The 21,160-nt window shown below is 31.4% G+C and overlaps 2 protein-coding genes and 1 long non-coding RNA gene across 5 annotated transcripts in view; 2 read left to right on the top strand and 1 right to left on the bottom strand.

Moving 5' to 3' along the window:
- Positions 1–280: 280 nt before the first annotated feature.
- LOC124532431 lies at positions 281–1,597 on the bottom strand. Its single transcript, XM_047107335.1, has 2 exons — positions 1,365–1,597; positions 281–1,075 (listed from the first exon to the last, which is right to left on the bottom strand). Exons 1-2 carry the CDS (start codon positions 1,494–1,496, stop codon positions 281–283), a joined length of 927 nt encoding a protein of 308 aa, XP_046963291.1. The 5' UTR covers positions 1,497–1,597.
- Positions 1,598–4,370: 2,773 nt separating this feature from the next.
- Positions 4,371–4,841, top strand: LOC124532210. Its single transcript, XR_006966630.1, has 2 exons — positions 4,371–4,499; positions 4,591–4,841. It is a non-coding gene; the product is annotated as an uncharacterized LOC124532210 (long non-coding RNA).
- Positions 4,842–5,586: 745 nt separating this feature from the next.
- LOC124532656 (protein GDAP2 homolog) overlaps positions 5,587–21,160 on the top strand; it is a 105,673-nt gene continuing 90,099 nt past the window's right edge. For 2 of the 3 annotated variants that reach the window (XM_047107691.1, XM_047107689.1), the window contains exon 1: positions 13,132–13,300. The gene's annotated coding sequence lies outside the window, so the exon portion shown is untranslated. Of the gene's footprint in view, positions 5,748–13,131; positions 13,301–21,160 lie in introns of those variants that run through there. The other variant, XM_047107690.1, reaches the window with a different exon arrangement.

The following is a 21,160-nucleotide window of genomic DNA, read 5'->3' as shown; positions in this document are numbered from 1 at the left end:
GCTCTAATACATGATCCATAACAAAATACTAATACTTAAACATTTTTCCCTCCTATTTTTAACATCATAGCTCAAAACTAGCTCCAAATTGCTAAAAAGTAAGTCGCAAGGATGAGTTAAATAAAAGCTTGTAAAATAACAAATAACAAGAATTCTTGATCAAAATTAGAATTCTAGGCTTAGTCAGAATACTTTTCATTTACAGTCATACAAACATAATTTACTGTCAAGAGTAAAACAGGTTTGGTACTTATTTTAATAATATTTTTATTGTTACAGGTTATAAATTATCTGTATTCTGTGTCAAAGTTGATCCTAGAGAGGATTTGATTGTAATATCTTGATCTGTTATCGATTCAACGTTTTGTTTATCTGCATTATCATTTAGTAAATTGATCTTATAAAGATTTTCTAGCTCAAGACTAAAATTTTTTGGGTCTGTTTTTTCTAGATTACTATCTTCGGTCAAAATTGTTTCGTTATCATAGTTATATTTATTTAAAGCGTTAATCACCAACATATCGTTCTCTCCAAGCTGAATAACGGTATTATTTTTACCGTCAAGTGCAATGTTAGTGCTATTCAAAAATAAACCTTTTGTTATTATTTTAAAATTAGTGCTTCTTTGGTTCCTTAAATTTTTTTCGCCTTCATTTAGTGACATGATTTTAACTTCAATTTTTGGTTGACGATCTACCACCTTAATTTCCAGAGTAAGAGAATTTGGGGAATCCATATAAAAATTTTGTTCGTTTTCTTTATTGATTGATCTCCTAAGACCTCGTAAGGGCAACCTGAGTGACTGGGTTACTGTTTTGTCTAAATCATTATCTACTTTTCTGGTACAATTTGTCTTTATATCCTCACTTGTAGACAGTGTAGTTATTTCTGCTTTAGTATTTTGGTCAGTGGTTGCTTTTGTCACTTCTGTTCGAAGCTTGAATACTGTCGATAATTTTTTTGACTTATATTTTTCAAAATCGTTATCATCATAATACTCGTCTCCTGCTTTTTCAAGACCGAAAGCGACATTGTCGTTCGCAAGCAAAACATCGTTCGGATAGAAGAAGTCATCCTGAAAATTAAAACCCCAGTTCAATGATCGTTAGTAGTGATGAGTAATGCAAATAAACGAAACTTTTTTAATCATATAAGACTTTCTAATTTAATATCTAAATGTATTATTGAAACATTGTTATATTTGTTACTCTTTAATTGACGTTATTTTTTAAATAAAGTTTCAAGATATTTTTTTGTTGTGGTAAATAAATAGTATCCTTAATTTCGCAACTTCACGTGCTTGAGATTTAGACCACTGATTTAAATAAGCGTGAATATGTTACTTGTAAATAAATAACACTTACGGCTCCTAATTTTCTAGTTCTCTCCACTTTCGTTGGTACAGGATTTACTATAGTCATTAAATAACATAACGTTGAAAATAAGGCCAACAAAACAACGGCATATAAAAGCAAAATAATAGAAAATTTCGACATAACAGTATATAATGATAAAATATTTATGTAAATATAAGCGGAGAAATATAAATATCAATTACATATTAGATGTTTTTACGTTTTGTTCTTAAGATATGTCAGAAAATATTTGCTTTCAGCGCAGATAATATTTCGCAAATGTCACAATAAGAAGACATTAAAAAGAGTTATTAAAACTAGTGTTCGCCAGTGCTCAAAATCCGACCAAAATCGTTTTGGCATATTTGAGTAACACTGATAAGAATTAACAATATTTTATGGTCATTTCGTTGATAACATTAAAGCTCATCAGTACTCATACATAGACAAAGAAGATGGGTTGGCTAACACGATGGGTGGAGATGTTTTGTCTTTGCCCATTTACTTTCAAAAGATATCTGAATCCATCGTTGACCTAGTAGCTATCTATAAGGCTGCAGACCCTGAGGCCCTGAGTTCAAATGAAAAGTCTCGTTCTTCAAAAAATATATATGGAAGACCAACAATCCTGTGCCTGAAATGATTCCGGTCGTATTGGATTTGCGATCAGTTCATATTATACGGATGAGGGAATAGAACGCAAATGTATCTATGTAGCTTAATATTGCGTAGTAAGTCTTGCTAGTTGCGTAGTTGACTTGTCCCTTTAAGATTTTATCCAATCTTAGCCGTAGTCGAATTTACCAGGCGAATATCACATTATGATGTTTAGTAATTTTACGTTACCAGGTAAATAAAAATTTCTTTATGTACCTATGTATATGCTGCAAAATACAATTTATTAAAGATCTTTGAAGCTATATGTCGGATTGACATGAAATTTAGCATTATTAAATCTTTTGCTATGATACTCATTATGAAAGGATTTATGGAAATTACAACTGTAAGAGAGACCTAACCTTGTTTAAAATTTATCCGTATGAACTCGAGACATTAGATGAGGTGGTCATACTATTATTTTGATTCTTATAAAGTTATGTATTACGCCTCTTCATTGAGAGGTACCTAATAAAAATGATTAATTACTTAACGTATACACAAAAAAATAAGCAATTAAAGCCACAGGAAAATTGTTAAAATAAAACTCAAGTCAAAATATATTTTTTATTATAATTAATTAGTACAAGGGCAATTCAATAATAAACAATAATAATTAAGTAATAGTTACAAAATATTTTAACTTACGCCTTGAATGAGTTGAAAGTACATTTTCAACATCGACGTATAGATCGGGAGGCTGTGAATTAATTATGAGTGTAATATGAGATAAACTTGATGAATGGAAATGTACAAAACTATACATTATACAGTTTCATTTATTGTTGTGTATATTTTTTATAAGCTCTTCACTATTATTATAATAAAAGATGTTGGCCGGTTGACGTGTTTGGTGGATACTTGCCTTATATGCGGCAAGTTGAGGGTTCGATTCGCACCCAAGGTAGACGGTGCATGCACACAGAATTAGCATCTTGATTTTTCTGAGTCTAGGCATAAATATGTATCTATTTACAAATGAAACATATCAGTCTGGTTTCCATAGAAAAAGCCCTGTTTAATTTGGGATGACATCAAATCATTTTTATTGAGAAATGTGTTTTGAATAGAAAACGATCGTATGAAATATTTAAAGAATGGAAAAAGGGGTAGTCGGGCCCCGAAACGTGCATTGCCTAGGATCACGACATGGTCATTTCGACTACGGCGATCAGCGAACAGCTATAACCATGACATGGTGATAAATCAGTCATATGGTGGGAGAACTTCGTGAAAGGCCGTCTGGGTAGGTAGCACCCACTCATCAGATATTCTACCGATGGACAACAGTACTCAGTATTGTTGTGTTCCGGTTTGAAGGGTGAATGAACCAGTGTAACTACAGGCACAAGTGACGTAAGATCTTAGGAACCAAGGTTAACGGTGCATTGGCGATGTGAGGAATGGTTCATATTTCTTACAGCGACATTGTCTATGGGTCATGGTAATCACTGCCCATTCGCTCTACTGCCCACTCATACCAAAAAAAATCATGCTCATTTACAATATTTACAAATCTAATTATTACATTATACAAAACTCACAAGAAGACTTTTTTCAGTTTGATGATCTTCAGAGGCTAACATGGCTGATGCCTTCTCTGACAAATTCATTAGTCCAGGATCAACGATTGTCATGAGATACACGAATGTAGAGAACAGACCCAATATCATACTGGAATAAATTAAAAAGTACAAAACAACTTTCATTGCGCTTCTTCTTATAATACAACGCCTTACTAATTAATTATTCTTATAAGAAATTCGAGCAGTCGAAATCGTAGAAATTTGAAAGTTAAAATGACTTTTCCTCGGTCTATGGAATTGGAAGTTACGTCATTTGGGATTCTAAAGTTATTACACATTGTCGGAGTATATTATGTATGTACCTCTATGGTTTAACAAAAAAAAATGATGCAACATAAAAATCAGCACAATAACAAAAAAAATTCTAAATCGGTTCATTAATAACGGATTTCTGAATTACCTAAGAAACATTACAAAAAATAAAAGTGCAATCGAATTGATAACCTTAAAGATAAACGTTTAAAGATTTTATTGAGTTACATTATTTTTATTGTAAAATACGAGTATAGTATACTCGTATTTTGAAATACATACCTCAATTAAAAAAAAATTAAGATGCACATTTAAATTAAAATACCATTGATGAATCTTGTAGGAAGCCCGAATGAGTATAAGTATTTAAAATTATGCATATGTAATAAAATAATTTAAGCCTTACATTAAATTATATTATATAGGGCAAACAAAATCTCTAACTTTCAATAGTAATTGAATTTTCACCAAAACGGTTTTACTATTACATTGACACATTAAATTTATTAAACATTTAAAGGTGACATTTGATGATCGAAGTGTTTATGGTATTATTTTGTTTCTACAATATTATTTGGTTTATATTAGAAAATTTTTACAGTGTTTTTTGGATTACAATATTGTTTTAATCTTATATAATACATAAAAAGTACGTTGTAACATGCTAAAATTAAAATGACAAAAATTTAAATAATTATTTTAATTCACGATTCTGATTGTTGAAAATAATTTTGTTTCAGTAATGACCAAATCATCTGACAGCAACACAGACTCCGAAGCCGAATTGCAGAGGCCTTATCGCGTCAACAGACTAACCGCAATACTATGCCCGACTGTTTGCGCTCTACTTATCATATGCGGTTTCGTAGTTTCATTTCTTGGAACCAAGGTGGCATATGAACGATACGATGCATTCTGTAACCGTCGTTTCAACGTGAAAAAACTTTATTTATTACCTAACATAACAATGAAAATAAAACCTAAATGACGATATGGAATTTCATTTGCAATTATTTGCCTACAAGCTACTTTAAAAGAACTGTATCGGTTAAGAAATATCTTTAACAGGTAAAGCCTAGTTTTATAATTATAATCATCATAATTAGCAATGTAATAGCCAGTAGTAATCCCACGGCACTCGGATGAAGAAAATGTTTAGAGCATATTCTGCTCTTTTAATGGCTGTTGGTAAAAACTCATATGACAGAATATTCTTCCATACTAGTAGGCATCGTCACTATAAAAGTACTTATGCCTACAAGAAAATTTATTAATTATTTCACAAACTAAAAATAACAGAGAACTTTAGTATTGTGAGACTTTAAACACTAATTGATAACAAAATGCGATAAGCTTAGTGATTTTTATCTAACTATGATTGTAAATTTAAATTGTTCTTACACCTAATCAGAATTCCGTCAACTTTTAAGAGTCCAAAATGCATGTCTATTACTGCCATCTAGCGGCATGTTTGTGTAGTACGATAGAAACTAATACAGTATATAAGATTACACAACAACGTATAGATGACGCTACTAATCGAAACCAACAGGATAAAGAATGATACGAGACAAATATGGTTAAATATACTTATTGTTTTCTTAAAAATAATAATATTTAGAGTAATCATTTAATAAATTTACGTATTCATGTTATAAATAAAATTTATAGCACATTTCCGAACGCTTATTTAAAATACTTTTAAACAGGTAACAAATGACAGATCATAACAAAAGGTATTGCCAAATGGGCGGCCGCTATATTGTAAAAAAAATATTGTTTTTGTAATAAAGTTTCATTGCGCTCAATTAAATTTAAAAATAGAACATTAGTAAAACAAAAAAATCTTCAGTGCCAGTGTTAGTTCCTGCTCGTTCATACCTGTTAATAACCTTTTGTAAGTATAACATCAAACATGTTCTATTTTACCGTATTGATTGTTGGTTGGAACTGGGAAGGCCAATGTCAAGTCGATGTTACTATGATTACTATGAAACAAAAAGCGTCCAAAAAATTATCTTACGACAGTCAGTTCAATATAATTGTAACACCTTTAAAGTAACTTAATAAATAAATTATTAAGGTGATATGTTTTCAAAAATATCTTATAAGGAACTTTTTTTTGACAAGTTTTTGATACTACAACACATGTCGGCGTAAATTTAATGTTTTCGAGAATTGCATATTATATACAAAAAATCGGATATACATAATTACATAATTGGTTGTACATTTACATACAGGTAGATGTAATTTATTAATGATAAATATAAAACAGTTTTTAATTGGAAATGAATATTTAATAGTTTTAATCAAATATACACAATAACATGATGTTTTTACACATAATAAATGTGATTATATTTAAAAAAATATTTACAAAATCAAACATCAATATTTACTCAGCAAATCATATCAAAATAAACTTTTAACTAACTAGGCTTTTCAAGCACTTTGAATCTTCATTTAACAATTAAGTGGAGCTACCACCGGTTCGGAAAGTAGATTCTACTGAGAAGAAATGGCAACTCAGTAGTTATTCTTTTTCAACATTTAAAATATTCAGTCATGTTAGTTAAATACATTTATACATGTATGTAATATATCCTGCCTGAAAGTTAAAAGAAACAGATATAACTGTATACTTATTTTATCATATTAAAAAAGTTAAGTTAAAAATGTCTGCAGAATGTTACTATAGAAATGAATACCTTGCCCAAAGAAGGATTTATTGAATTTACTTACTATCCCTCCTATTGTGTCATGGTAAATTTGTGTAATAGTAATTATTATTCTTCCTTTCTTTACATTAATTATATTATATAATTATATTGCCATACCTAATCTAACGGAAAATCAAAGAGTTTTGCTTTCTGCATTCTGCATGACAGTCTTTTTTTTAATTGAATTTGGGCATGATTTGTTGGAGTTAACATAATGTAGAGGCATGACCCAGAGTTTTATATTTACAAATAAATTTTAAACACTTTCAGTTAACTTATAATTAATCTAGCTGAACCTGCATCTGTACCTGAATTAAATATATTAATTTTTACCTACATCCACAAACATACAACCTTCTTACCCTCTCGAGAGGTGAGTTAATGAAGTAGTATATATCTGCTCTCAGGGCTCATGCTATCTCTGTACCAAATTACATCTGAATTGGTTCATTGATTCTTAAGCTTAAAGAGGTAACATACCCGGTTACTTTCATATTTATAGTACAAACAAGAAGAACCTGCAAGAATCTTATCAGAATTATTAGTATGAATAAACACTGTTTAGTGGTATATTGATTTATCTCTTTCTGTCAGCCTTAGTTTAACATATAAGAGAAGAAGATACCACATTGTTTCAGTAATCTCTAAACAACAATTTAGGGAATTTTAATAAAGAATTTGATTTTTTATTAAATTTAAAATAAGAAAGCATATGTGCTCATAGGTATGATATATATTGTGCTTATCACCCCTAATACTTACTTTTAAATTAATAGGATTTTTATATTTATCACACCTGCTATTTAATTAAATTCACACACATTGTATTATATTATAGCCTATCTTTCATATATATATTGTAAATTTGTTTTTTTTTCCTGTATTCCAAATAAAAAATAGACAAGTAATTAAGCACTCATTTTACATTGTACCCATATAGTTAAATATAAGTTATTTTGTATCTGTAACTACATTGTTTGTGTGTGTGTATCATTTACTCCCTTTTCAAATTCAGACTTACTCACCTCCCAAAAAGAACCAATATACATATTGCTTTTTTGTGGAAGAATATATGCTGAATATGTTTGGCCTTGAACAAAGCAAAATATATAAACAAAATCTTAGTTAAAAAAAGACAAAAAAGAAATTTGTATTTGTTTATACCATATCATCAGTTGTAAAATAGCTTAAATCAATAACAGAAAATTGATCTGCTGTCATTGGGGTATTGAATTCCCGAGGTCATCTGAGGTTTATAACCATTCGTAATATATAGAAAATCAGCTTGTCGATTATTGACAGTAAATAAATTTATTCAGGTCAACTCACACAATATTTATTACTTGAATGTTACCTCAATTTTCTAACTTCAGATATATTTATTATCTGTGAGAAATGATACATAGTCTGTCAAAGACACCTGCGTGGTCATTTCAATCTGACATTTGCCTCGTTATTCAAGTTAATCGGACGTCAAACTTGACGTTATAAAGTACATTGGTCTGACAGCTACATTCGATTGGAGTTAGCTTATGCAATGTTAACATGCCTTATGCTTAAGTTTACGACACTATTTCAGTTCTTAGACCTCAAATGATTTTATATATTTAAAAACTCAAATTTCAAATCGCGGGTAATCTATCCAATACAAGCATATTACTCGGTGGCGTTTGCACAATGGCACATCTGCCACACCGTCTTATCCTATCACAAAACAGCAATACGTAGTATAACTATGTTCCTGTTGGAAAAGGCTTTCGTAAAATAACGAAATAAAAAAGCAGAGATTAAAGACTGCAATCGACTCAATTATTCAAAAATTTAACAATACAATCTAATACGGTCAATTTATCAAAACCTACTACTCAAGTATGTTTTATGCAATTAAAAGCTAATTAAGTATCTATCAAAATCATGCTGCCTTCATACAAGTACAGTTAGATGATGCTGCCTTCATGTGATATTCTTCAAATATCTCAACTTATGCTTGGTGTAAGGGCTCTGTTTGGTGTCGTCTACCCTTGCAAATCTGATGAGATAAGTACAACTACAGACACTAGGGCTATCTTGTACCAATGGTTAGTGGCGCTTTGGCGATGTAAGGAATAGTAAATGTTTCTTACAGCGTTATTGTCTCGGAGCCGTGGTGATCACATATCAAAAGGAGACCTATTAGTCCATCCGCCTACCAATATCGTAAAATATCTCAAGAGAAACCATTAATATCACCTTTGATATTTGTTCAGATATAAAAAACAAAGATACAAAATAAAAACAACATTGGTCAAGGCTTGGTTGTAGTGTTTGAGGAATAAGAACAGAACATACATTCGGCGTTCTAAATTTGCTTTGAAATGGTGTTCAATAATCTGTGGCTTCGTAATGACACCAAATTTGTTATGAAAACTTTTCATTAAAATAACTGCAGATACGAGAAGGAGCGTATAATTTATTACGTCCCTTTCATAAAAATCAAAATATTCTTTGTTCAAATCAACGAAAACGTAGGTTCTACCAATCATAAGAGAATAACCGGCAAGAAACTCAGTTACTCTTTTAAACCATTTTAATTTCAGAGTATGTCAGCCATACTGCACATAAATCAACAAATATTAGGCTTTATTATCTTTAAAAAAATCGTAGTAGTGTAAATTAAGGTATTATGTACAATAAAAAATTTAACCTAAAGTTTGTTTAAATGTTTACTGCTACAACTGGAACCTTATTGTTACAGGAAAATAACAAAGGTACAAAATAATGTAAAATAATGATCTTACAAATTAAAAACATATTTTAATATCGTAGAAGATAACTCGAGGCGTTTTATCTTGTTTCCGAGACCGTATAATTTCTTCATCGTGTCTTATGATCTCACAGAACAAACTTTAAACAGCCAACATTTCGTGATTATTAACCCTGGCTTGCATCTTTTCATCTCTTTGTTCAAGACGTTCCATTTTCTCTACGCCTTATTCTAGGGCCGCAAAACCTTTGTTTTTGTACCAAGCCTTAAGAAATATTCATGAAAAGAATTCGCAGTGCAAAGTTCTAATAATATATGAACCTTCGTTATTAAAAACCGAAAATATTATTTTTATTTTTAAGACGTTTTCTGCTCCTCATAACCGTTCTGTTGAACCAGATTTTGCCCGGGGTTTTCCGAACCGATACGTCTTGAAAAGAGCGTAATCCTTCTTTAAAGGTTCTTGTAAACGCTTTATAATCGTTACAGTATTACCTTAGATGTGAACCTATCTTCGTTTCGAATGTATATTCTACCGAATAGAACCGTTAAAATTTAGTTGCTTCGGAATGTATTTTCTTTATAAAAATAAACCTACTTTTAATTGTGTATAGTAAAAGGCAAAGTTGCTCAACTGCAATCAATAAATTGCCTCTCCGATAAAAAAAAGTCAGTTAATTACACTTAATTGGAACATCGAGTTCACAAATATATATCTTAAAAAATAGACTTAAAATATGTATGCACATTTCAAACGAATACATATTTGTTATCCCTTCTTTGGGAGGTATTGATTTAAATTTTTTAATTAATACGGGACGATTGACGCGAAATAATAATAATCCCTTTGTTGATAAGCAATAATTTGCCCATGTAAGTCTTGGAAGCTAAAATGTTATTTACCTTTTTTTCTGTCATACTCATCCTTCAAACCGGAACGCAACAATGATAATAACTTCTGATTGCCAGTAGAATGCCTGATGAGTGGGTACCAATCCAAGAAGGATTTGCACAAATACCTCCTACCAAGATATTTGTTTAAGATTGCCTACTTACTTATTATGTATGTTTTCACAGCTGAGTACGAGATGGTATTCTTGGTGGTAGGGCTTTGTGCAAGCCCGTCTGGGTAGGTGCCACCCACTCATCAGTTATTCTACCGCCAAATAACAATACTCAGTATTGTTGTGTTCCGGTCTGAAGGGTGAGTGAGCCAGTGTAACTACAGGCACAAGGGACATAACATCTTAGTTCCCAAGGTTAGTGGCACATTGACGATGTGAGGAATAGTTAATATTCCGTACAGCGTCATTGTCTATGGGCGATGGTGACCACTTACCATCAGGTGGCCCATATGCTCGTCCGCCAACCTATACAATAAAAAAAATTATAAATTCAGATTTTTCATCCGATCGGAGGTACTGATCCTGTTGAATCACAATCATAGAGGACGATCGTCTAGTATAGTTTTTAAATTTTAAATCGAAATGTACATCAACATACATTCAATTTCATTTATATATGTTATAAAAGTATTTATTTTATATATCTACGAGCTTGGTGTTCCAATTAATTACAATTAAGCCTTACGTTATTTTCTTTATCGAAGAGGCAATTTACTGATTGTAGTTGTGCAATTTGCCTTTTACATTAATGATTTAAACCTTGTCCATTGTCTGTAGGTATAGTTCACGGTAAAAGTGCCTATTGCAAATGGCATAGATAATCAATACTGGTATTGTAAATGTGAAAGTAACTGCTGTATTTTGCTTACACTGCTGACTAAACTGGATTTGATGCAATTTAAAATGCAGCAAGGCTGTAGTCCAAAGCGACACATAGGTTTTTTATGTCTTACACATGACGACCAGGGAAGCGATTTCATCAATACATAGTACAAAGTCACTTACCGCTGTCTTTCTCTCTGTATGCTTAGATCTTTAAAAATACGCAACAGATTTTGATGCGGTTTTTTTTTTCATATTGAGACTAATTCGATAGGAAGGTTTTTATATATATAGTACATGGGCAATAAAGATCAATATGAAGGTTTTTGATTATAATACATGGACAATATAGTAACTAAACTAGAAATAATCTGGAGTATATTCGGGGCGGGTCGCTAGTAATTAGTATAGAAATATAAATTTACGTATTTGTTTTATTCTTCATCCGACAATAAGCCTTCCCTAAGACCAACAGTACGACCTGTCTTGAATGTATTAATCAGTACGTTTTACTTTGTCTATGACCCAATTCCCGGGTTCACCTGGAATGCGTCGCTGACGTCACCGACGACGTCACGGATGGCACAGTGACCTATTTAAGCAGGGTGGTCGGGTGCTCCATTCAATGCTCGCGATCAACCCTGGGCTATTTTTAGTTTCACAACTCCATTCACCATTGCATGCAATGGTTGCGCATGTCTCGGTGACTGGAAACCCCACAACTTATCGGTCTAGGAATATTCAATTTGAGACATTGCGTAACTACTGGTCACTATTTTAAAACGGATTAACTGTGACGCCTATTATTACCTACAATGTTTTTATCGGTAATTCTTAATTAATGATTGAAACCTATATTTCATCCTTCAGTCAAAATTTTATTGATGACTATATAGGTACCTACCTATATAGTCATCAATAAAATTGTGACTGCTGTATATACGTATTTAGGGTAGGTATTTGTGATATAGGTACAAGCTCGGTGTAATAATAATTTTATTTACTTCCCGATCGCAGCGCCACTTACCTAGTCTAATCTGTATACACGTATGTATATATATATATTATCAGGATAATAATCACAAAGATCTCATTCAAGTTTGACGCAATTCAATTTTTATTGGACAATCAATGTGATTCATAACTCTGTTGAAAACGCGGCGTGTTCATTCATTATTCCATATAGACGACCTTGGTATTTTGTTCTTAAACTCATTGAAAATTAATATCACTGATAATAAGCTAAGATCAATTACAAGAAATATTAAATATTAATCTAGAGAATTATGTAAAATAATAATTATATATGTTAATAAACATGAACACGTATTTTTATTTAAAAACATATATCATTGCCAATATTTGGTAGAACGTTGAAAGCAATAATAAAAATTAGTATTCATAAATTAAATAAACACAGCTGTATTTAGTACCACATATCGGCTATACATGGTGCTCTCAAGTTTACTCAAATAGCATTTCCGATAGAGCCTCAAAAAAATTCCTTTCCTCACGTTTAACTTATCTCATTATAATTACTCACGCATGCTATATAAGTTATAATTGTATACAAGTATTATTAAAAAAAATAAAAACAATGAAATACTAGGATGTACCTTTATCTTATTTCCTAAAAAAAAAAAAAAAATCATTGCCCTTGAAACTAATTTGAATTTAGAATATAAACGAACAATATTGACAGATCGGTCAAGAAAAACCTTTGAAATTTGTACCTTTGATCGTACCCTCTTAATACATAATAGCCCTTTTAAACTATCGTATAGTACGGTATCAAAATACTATACCTGTGGTATTACATTTATTTAATTCTGTGATAATATTGTATTTCATCTATCGCTATTAATGAAGGGTTTAGAAACACGTGTGGAGAGGTTACGAAGCGAACTCGACGATAGGAGATAGTCGGAAGGCGTGGGTAAAACTGGATGTATGTAGGTGCACACTGATCACTAGAAACGTTGAAATTAATATAAACAAACCAATTTAGTCACTATGACAATAGTTAAAGAACGCAGTTTTCCGCAAACAAAAGTCAATGCAATGCTAAATGATCGTCATCAGATCTGTACTTTAGTTACCAACCGGTTGTCGAGTTGTGTGGACGTATCGTTCGTTTAAATTAAAAATTTATAAATTTAATTTTCACGTAAATTATAAGCTGAGTGTGCAAGTGATATTATAACGGTTTCTCCCTTAAGAGGAACGAAGGCAGTCACACTGGATTTCAAATTTAATGGTAAAGTATTATTTATGAATTTATTTTGTAGTTGACGTTCTTTTGTGTGTTGGATCTTTTAAGCCGTAATCTTTAAGTTGCAATGTGTACATATACCTTTAGTTTATTTATATTTGTGTATCCTATAGTTGTTCAAGATTAAATACATCGTCTAAATGCTTAATCTGTAATAGTTTCGGTAATCATTCCTCGTATGGAGAATTTCAATAGTAAAACTTGGAATATTCAAACTGCGTTTAAATCTCTGGTGTAAAATTATCACGTTGGTTCAAGATGTACAAAAAAAGACTATCTAACATCCGTGACCGTCATAGTTCTTTAATGTCAAGTCGGGTTCCGTCATCCGTCACAGTTCAATTACTTAAATACTTAGCATAAAAAGTCGGATTCGTTTTAGTACAAGATTAAAAAAATAACATTGTACGGTTATAACCGAATCAGTATTTTCATTTTATATTTTATATGAAATGATAAATTACTTTTGAGTAATTTTTTTTATGCTATGGGTTTGTAGACTACCATGTGGACTACCTAATGGTAAGTGGTAACCACAGCCCATACACAATGGCGCTGTAAGAAACATTAATCCTTTCATCGGCAGTGCACCACTAACCTTGGGAACTAAGGTGTTATGTCCCTTATGCATGTAGGCTAATGAATTGGTAATAAGAGTTTGAGAAGAGGGAGTGATTAGGGTTTTAATGGGAATCTAATCTGAAATTTCAAAAGGTCAAATTTGAAAATGCAGCATTGTAAGTTTATGCTTGTCGAGTACACTTTGTGCGTACTTTGAGAATATCTTGAGAAAACCTGATTGTCAGGTGAAAATCTGCCATCAAACAATTTGCCAATAGGGTGGAATATGCTCCAAACCTTTGAAGAAGGAGCTTAACCCAGCAGAACATTTACTGTTACTTTATTCAATACCCTCCATGATACATTCGTTTTTGTATAGTCGACCAACAATTTGTATTGTTGTTTCGATATAACGGTGAGTGAACCAGTCATAGTCAAAGGGTCACAACAATTTATTTACCATTGTTGTCGTCCGCGATGTGAAATTCGGTTAATAGACGAAACACTTGACGAAAAATTGCTGATTCAATTGTACATTTATGTTAATAGACAAGATCATTATAAAGTCTTTAAAAATATATTACTATGTAATTGATATTATATAGGTTTTCTAAAAACGTTAATGAACCGTAGATTGCTTTGTAGATATTTGGAATCTTGTTGAATTTATAGCGCATTATTTGCCATTTATAGAATCAATATAAACAAAGAGCATTTGCTTTTGTGTGTAATAAACCCATACTAATATTATAAATTTGAAAGCAACTCGTGTCTCTCCATCACTACCAAACCGCTGAACAGAATTTGATGAAATTTAGCATGAAGCAAATTTTAACTCCAAGGAAGGACATAGGTATATACATATAGGCATAGACATATACATTTTTTGCCTAACACATGACAACCAAACGCCAAAAACGCGAGCGAAGCCACGACAACCACTAGTTTAAAATAGAAGTAATAATCTGATAAATTCATAATAAACTATTACTCGGAGTAAAGTACGATAGAACCTTGAATAGAATATAGTACAAATTAGTCCAGAATGTGAAGGTAATCTTATTAAAATGCTCGTATCGTGCGACGGATGTGACCCAGCGGTAGCAAAGAGCACGCAACTAAATATCAACTAGACACCCTACAGAATAACAATCGGATATGATTCAATAAAACCATTCACTATCGTCCGTTATTAACACTTATATAATAGGAATATTTAAATCTATTTCAATGGATTGTTATGAAACACACAAGTATGTTTTCTTATTTCTTTCTTAAACCCATTCATCGTTCTATTTAATGGGATAAATCTAAACTAACGCCTGTATAATGAGGACTATAGCTATGAAGCGTTGTGTATGTATAAAGCTTCTCAGTAAGGTTGATGTGTAAGATACATGCACTTTATGAATGCGCTTTCATGTTTATAACATCGTCCCCGCGGAATTAGTTCATCTCTACGTCTCATAAAATATTTCTTTAAGTTCATCTTATTCCAAAAAGATAAAATCTATACATTATTTTTATGTAGCAGTTCCATAGAATTTGAAATTTATACTCGCTGCTAAAAATATATATTAATGCGTTTATCTTATTTAAAACCGTATACGACCATATTTATTTTTCTTATGGCGTCATGTAATCGTCACACTAAATAAATATAAATGCAGTTACACCGTTGAATAGCCAGTCATTAAACATAAGCTAAGGCCTCCTCTCCATTTGAGGAAAAGGTTTGGAATAAATTCCACTACGCTTTTTGGCATAATTTCTATGAAATTAGACACATGCAGGTTTCCTCGCGATGTTTTCCTTCACTGCTGAGTACTAGATGAATTATAAACACAAATTAAGCACATGAATATCCAGTGACTTTATCGGCACTTTTCTATCGATAACGTGGTCAAAACTATTGATTCTCTTCATACTGATCTTTGAATCTCATCTTAGTCTGTGCGTCAAAGCAATGCAGTAAACCCGTCACAAATATCAGACTTTATTCGTAAGAGGAAGAGACGAATTGAAAAAAATATTGGGCCTCTGCCCAAACGTTCATTTTAATAACTGTCCAATTTATGAAACTTCATGATTGGACTTTTGACAATACTTTTCTCTAGCCTCATAAAGGTACCAGAATATATCGTAGCTATGAGCTAACCTCAAATGGTATTGGACGTCATGATGATAAGTGGTCACCCATTTCAGAAACTGGCGTTGTTGGAAATATTACCTACTCCTAAAATCGTCAGTGCGCCGCCAAACTTGGAAACCCCATATCATAATTTCACTGGTGGACCCATCTATCAAGCCTAATAAATAGATGGTACCTACCCAAACGTGTTTGTGCAATTTAATTTTAATGTGTGATAAAGTAGGTACAAATAAATTATATAAAACCTTCTATTTATTTCTTCAACTGTTCATGCATTTATTTATTGCTTAACTCACCATGAACGAAAAGTTCAGAATGTTGTCTGAAAATGACGTTGCTTAAGAAATGCAGAAAGTATTTTCAAATCTAAGTGACATAATAACTGCATTCAATTTAATAGTCTGCAATACAGGCGTTTTAAAAACTACAGAACTTAAATTTAAATATCTGGTGTGCCTAAATTTTAATTATATATATATATGTATATGGAAAATAATTTCAGATTTTTGGTATTTATATGTATGTTAAAATCCAAATGTCAATATCTCTCGACACCGTATGTAATGAGTTGGAACATATTTGTATATAATGTTTATTTGGGAAGGTTTTATTGTTTATACTCTGTTGTCTAAAAGACAATTGGTATGCTCATGTATGCGTCAATGTTTGCTGGTTTCTGTCAGAAACGATATTCCTCTTTTTCGTGCCGTATGACCTGCTAAAGTATCATTGTGTTAAAATATTGTATGTATATTGTTTAAACTTGCATGAAGGTTTCATATTACCATAAAGGTTGATGACGCACGAGTAATATCGACTAATCATTTACGAAAAAATAAATAAAGGGCCTTTATACTAAATATTTCTTCACCATTTAACTATATTATCAGAGTTTGTTTATTTGTATATGGAAAACTTACAAGTTCATACAATTACGTAGGTATATTTAATGTAACTATTACTTCAAGAATAAGAGATAAGTTAAATAATATAGAAACGAAGATAAATACAGAGTAGATAGTATAAATATTGACTGAACGACACACGTTTGATAAATATTTACTTTTATCTATGCAACATGCAAATGTCATCTCCGTTTTATTTAGTTCATAGAAGACATTATAATTTGCTCCTTAATTTAAGCAATGACCTTGCAGCAATATAAGCGCTTTAAGTGTTTGCTTAAGAAATTCTATACTTAATCGATATTGTGTTGCTGTATGAAAAAATAACAGTTTAAAAAAATACTTTTTTTATTTGAATCTAATTTTAAAGTGTCACCTGCAAGACTCAAGAGTTTCTTGACACGGCTTGTTTAGTTACTGAGATCAAAATCTTTTCCACCTGAGCACGAGGCAGCTAAGAGTAATTATCCTTTTGAGACACCTATTATACCCTGGATGCCTAAAGCTTTAATTAATTTTAAGATTTTTTTAAAGATGCCCCAGATAGGACACGTATATTAACTGAAGGTCACGTAAAAGCACCATTGAAATTTTTAAATACTTAATTCTTATTTCTAATTTATACCATTTCCATTACCATTGACAAAAGAAGATGCGTTATCTTATTTTACCCTCGAAATGGTAAAAGTAAGAAAAGACTGTAGGTATCTTTATATATTCTAATATCAACTCACACCAAAGCATTCTTCGTAATTAGAGATTTAACTAACTGAGAAACTTTTACAAGAAACTATAGTTGTATGAAACTGTTTTAAAAAAGGTAACTAAATGTTACCTATGAGTATGATGAATTAAGTAGAGAAAACAAAGAACCGCTGAGTTTTTTCCACCGGTTATCCTAAGGTGGTTTATAGTTAAGGGTTTCTATAGCTAAGGGTGTTGCGGTAAGGGCGTTTCCTTTTGCGAACCGGTGGTAGTCTTTAATTTGACTATTAATGTGTGAGTCAAATACTTTTATATTTGATAAAGGAATTTGAGTTTGATGTTATCGTCATTCATCATTGAGTGGTCAGTATTCATATCCTCCCTAGACAATGGACATATAGGGCATATTAGTACCATGACTCTGCGTTTGCCAACTTTAGGAACTAAGATGGTACGTCTCCTATTCATGTATACACTCTTCAAACTTCTTCACTCTACTAAAAACATTGCGGTTTGGCCGTACCTTGCACAAAGCTCTATTATCAAGTTTAATTTATAATCCGTATAACTAATTCTGTTGGTTGGTAGTAATTTCAGTCAATTGTTATATAAATTGTGAACATCTATCAGTGAGTTATATATTAGACTGAGTAATGTTAATTTCAAAAAACAATAAGCAATAAATTAAATTATATCGCTTGTAATAAATTGAAGACATAGTTAGGTAATAATTTGTGGATCGATTGTTGAATAGAATAGTGACATTTTTTTAAATTTTATGTTAGCCATGAGGTCAATGAACTTCACATAAATTCATCAAAATATTTATGTACATAAATTCAATTAAATATTTTACAGTTGATAACCTCATCTGACATCGTGACATGAGTGCAAACTTTTAACGATTAGTTTAATGGAAATATTTGTATACGTGTTTGGAATTAAACATTACTTAATGCGCCTTTACCGTCCTTTCTACTTGAGAATAGCCGTTACATTTCCTTAAGCGGTAGAAACGTAAAAGCATATTAGGACACAAACTATGGTAGGTATTTCACCGCTAATTTTATGATTGTATTTTTTTCTCTTACATTTACAAATTCTAATTTCATGATATTTTCGTGATATGATCGTGATATTTTAGACCGTAGTGTTATGAAAGCCATAGGTTGATTCACTATCACACTTTGGCTATTGTTGTACCATGAAGCCCATTTGACCATAGTATTTGTTTTTGCTAAAATAAATATATGACTGATTACTATATCAATAGGTAATATTATATAATATAATAACTAAAATTGCTCCCAATGCTTTCTTGTTAGATTTTATTTTCCTTCCCAAATAGGAATTTAAAATTAATGCTCTGTAAATGTAGGTAATATGATCAGTCGACAAGCATCCAAAGTAGCTGTTACAAATTTATTCAATTATTTTATGAATTAAATCTTATACACATGAGAGATTATTCAGATCCTATGGTATCTTTGTTGCCAACATTATTATGTAAGATAAACTTATGCCAAGAGTTTTAAGTAAAAATAATGTCAAATGCCAAATATTGTGAGCTAAATCAGGGCAATTAATCATGTACTTGACATGGAATAGCAACAAGTTGTTAGTAACATTGTGCATGAGCAGTGGACCGTTGAGTGCATCGCGTTGTAGGGTTCCTCGGATTGTTCAACAGCCATTCAGACGTGACCCAATTGTACCGTCACTGTCGCTCATGAATCATATATATCTAATAAATGAGTTTTATTAATTTGGAAAACATAAAAGTTTTATTTTCCAATATATGCCTTCTTTTTTCGGCTTTTATTTGTCCCAAAGAGGCATAGATTTTTTCGCCAATGTGCGTCTGTGCCTATTCGAAATCTCTTGCTAATTTTGTCCTGTCAATTTTCCTTACTATCAAATGTTTTCTGTATAGCAATTTTTGGATCGATATGATAAGTACTGTCCTGGTCCTCATTGTAAACATGTATCTGATTATCATCTGTATACCCCATTTGTTACAATCAATTATACTTTTAATGTAATGAAAAAATGTTTTTCGATGTAGGAACTGGTTTTAAAACAAATGTTCCTTTTAGCTGGAAACAGATTTGACAGCAGTGCTTGCCTTTACTTTCCTCTACTGGAACCTAGAATACGTTATATCTTAAATGGGGTGTAAAGTAACCATAGGTATAACAAGATATCGCCAGTATTGTACTTTCATAAATTGTCACTATATTTATAGTCTCTCATTCGACTTGTCCTTGTATGCCACTCATCCGATAAGTTAGCAAAAGAAATAGTTAGAAATAGGATCGTTGTGAAATCCCTAGGCTTCGTTCAGTCGACCGCGAAGGAAGCCCTAAAAGTAAACGATTATATCAAACGAATATGGCTTACCGTTGACGTAAATTTTGTAATTGCTCGATTACACCACAAACAATACAAGAATGCATGCATAGAATTTTTTCTTTATTTTTCGTAATTTATGCAAAGTCAGATAAAATAAAACGGCCAGAGCAATACCCATTAAGAACTTTTTCGTAATGCCATTAGTTTAAAATTAAATAATTATCAATTTAAATCGTTTTGTATATGTTATGTATTAGCGAAATATTTTTCCTTTTACAATAAAAAGTGTAAACAAGTGTAAATTGAGGACAACCGTGTCTGAATTAAATGTGTTTTTAATGCTTTAATTTGAGAGAGTTTTAATTAATTACGGTTTCTTGCATTTAGTTAATTAATACTTATGACAGTTTAGTATGCGTTGTGTCGTTTGTAAAACAGATTAATACAAATATCATTTTTTCCATTATATCAAATAAATAAAATCCAAATTTTTATTTCAGTGTTACAAATGTTTGTGTTGGCTATTCATTTCGTATACGTTGTGAATGATTTCGTATAAATCAACAGGTTTCTAATAATATTCATTTTTAGGTCCACCGCCTGGGAATGAACCGACATTTAGTCAGTGAGTGAACCCCAAACCGTCACCTACACAAAATACAAGTTGCCTTACAATTACATCTATGAACTGCAATGATTCTTATATTGTACTCCAAATTAGATAAACGATAATATAATATTCACAATATTTAGTTGGTATTTTTTTTCCGTGTAGGAATAACACATGTTTACTCAATGCAAGCATTAATAGTATCTACAATAAGAATAACTAATTCGTTCAAAGAAATACCTATTTCTAATTGTTTTTAAAAGTAACAATAGATAATCGATGACTCTCGCCTTGAGAAGGATTACCATTGAAGTCATCTTAGGAACTGTATAGTGCCCATGAAAGCAGCTCAATTACCTAAAGTATAATGTATATGAATATCTATTAGACGGTCACGATTTCAAAATATTTAACGAAACCAGGCCTAGTGACTTTGAATAAAAGAAGATATGGAGAGGTTCTCATCACAAAAGTGGTTTTTATTACGTAGAAGGTATGTAATATTAAAAGTAATCTTACTTACATTAAAACTAACTGTATCTATTAAGGTGTTTTTTAAG

The sequence above is a fragment of the Vanessa cardui genome, chromosome 9, assembly GCF_905220365.1.
Source record: "Vanessa cardui chromosome 9, ilVanCard2.1, whole genome shotgun sequence".
In the NCBI taxonomy this organism is placed as follows: domain Eukaryota; kingdom Metazoa; phylum Arthropoda; class Insecta; order Lepidoptera; family Nymphalidae; genus Vanessa; species Vanessa cardui.
Note: the sequence above shows the minus strand (reverse complement) of the source record. Positions and strands in the feature narration are given on the sequence as shown.

Coding starts and splice junctions, on each gene's coding strand:
- LOC124532431 (XM_047107335.1), bottom strand. CDS start 1,496: ATGTCGAAATTTTCTATTATTTTGCTTTTATATGCCGTTGTTTTGTTG. Junction 1,076..1,364: donor GAACTAGAAAATTAGGAGCC/GTAAGTGTTATT, acceptor TTTAATTTTCAG/GATGACTTCTTCTATCCGAA.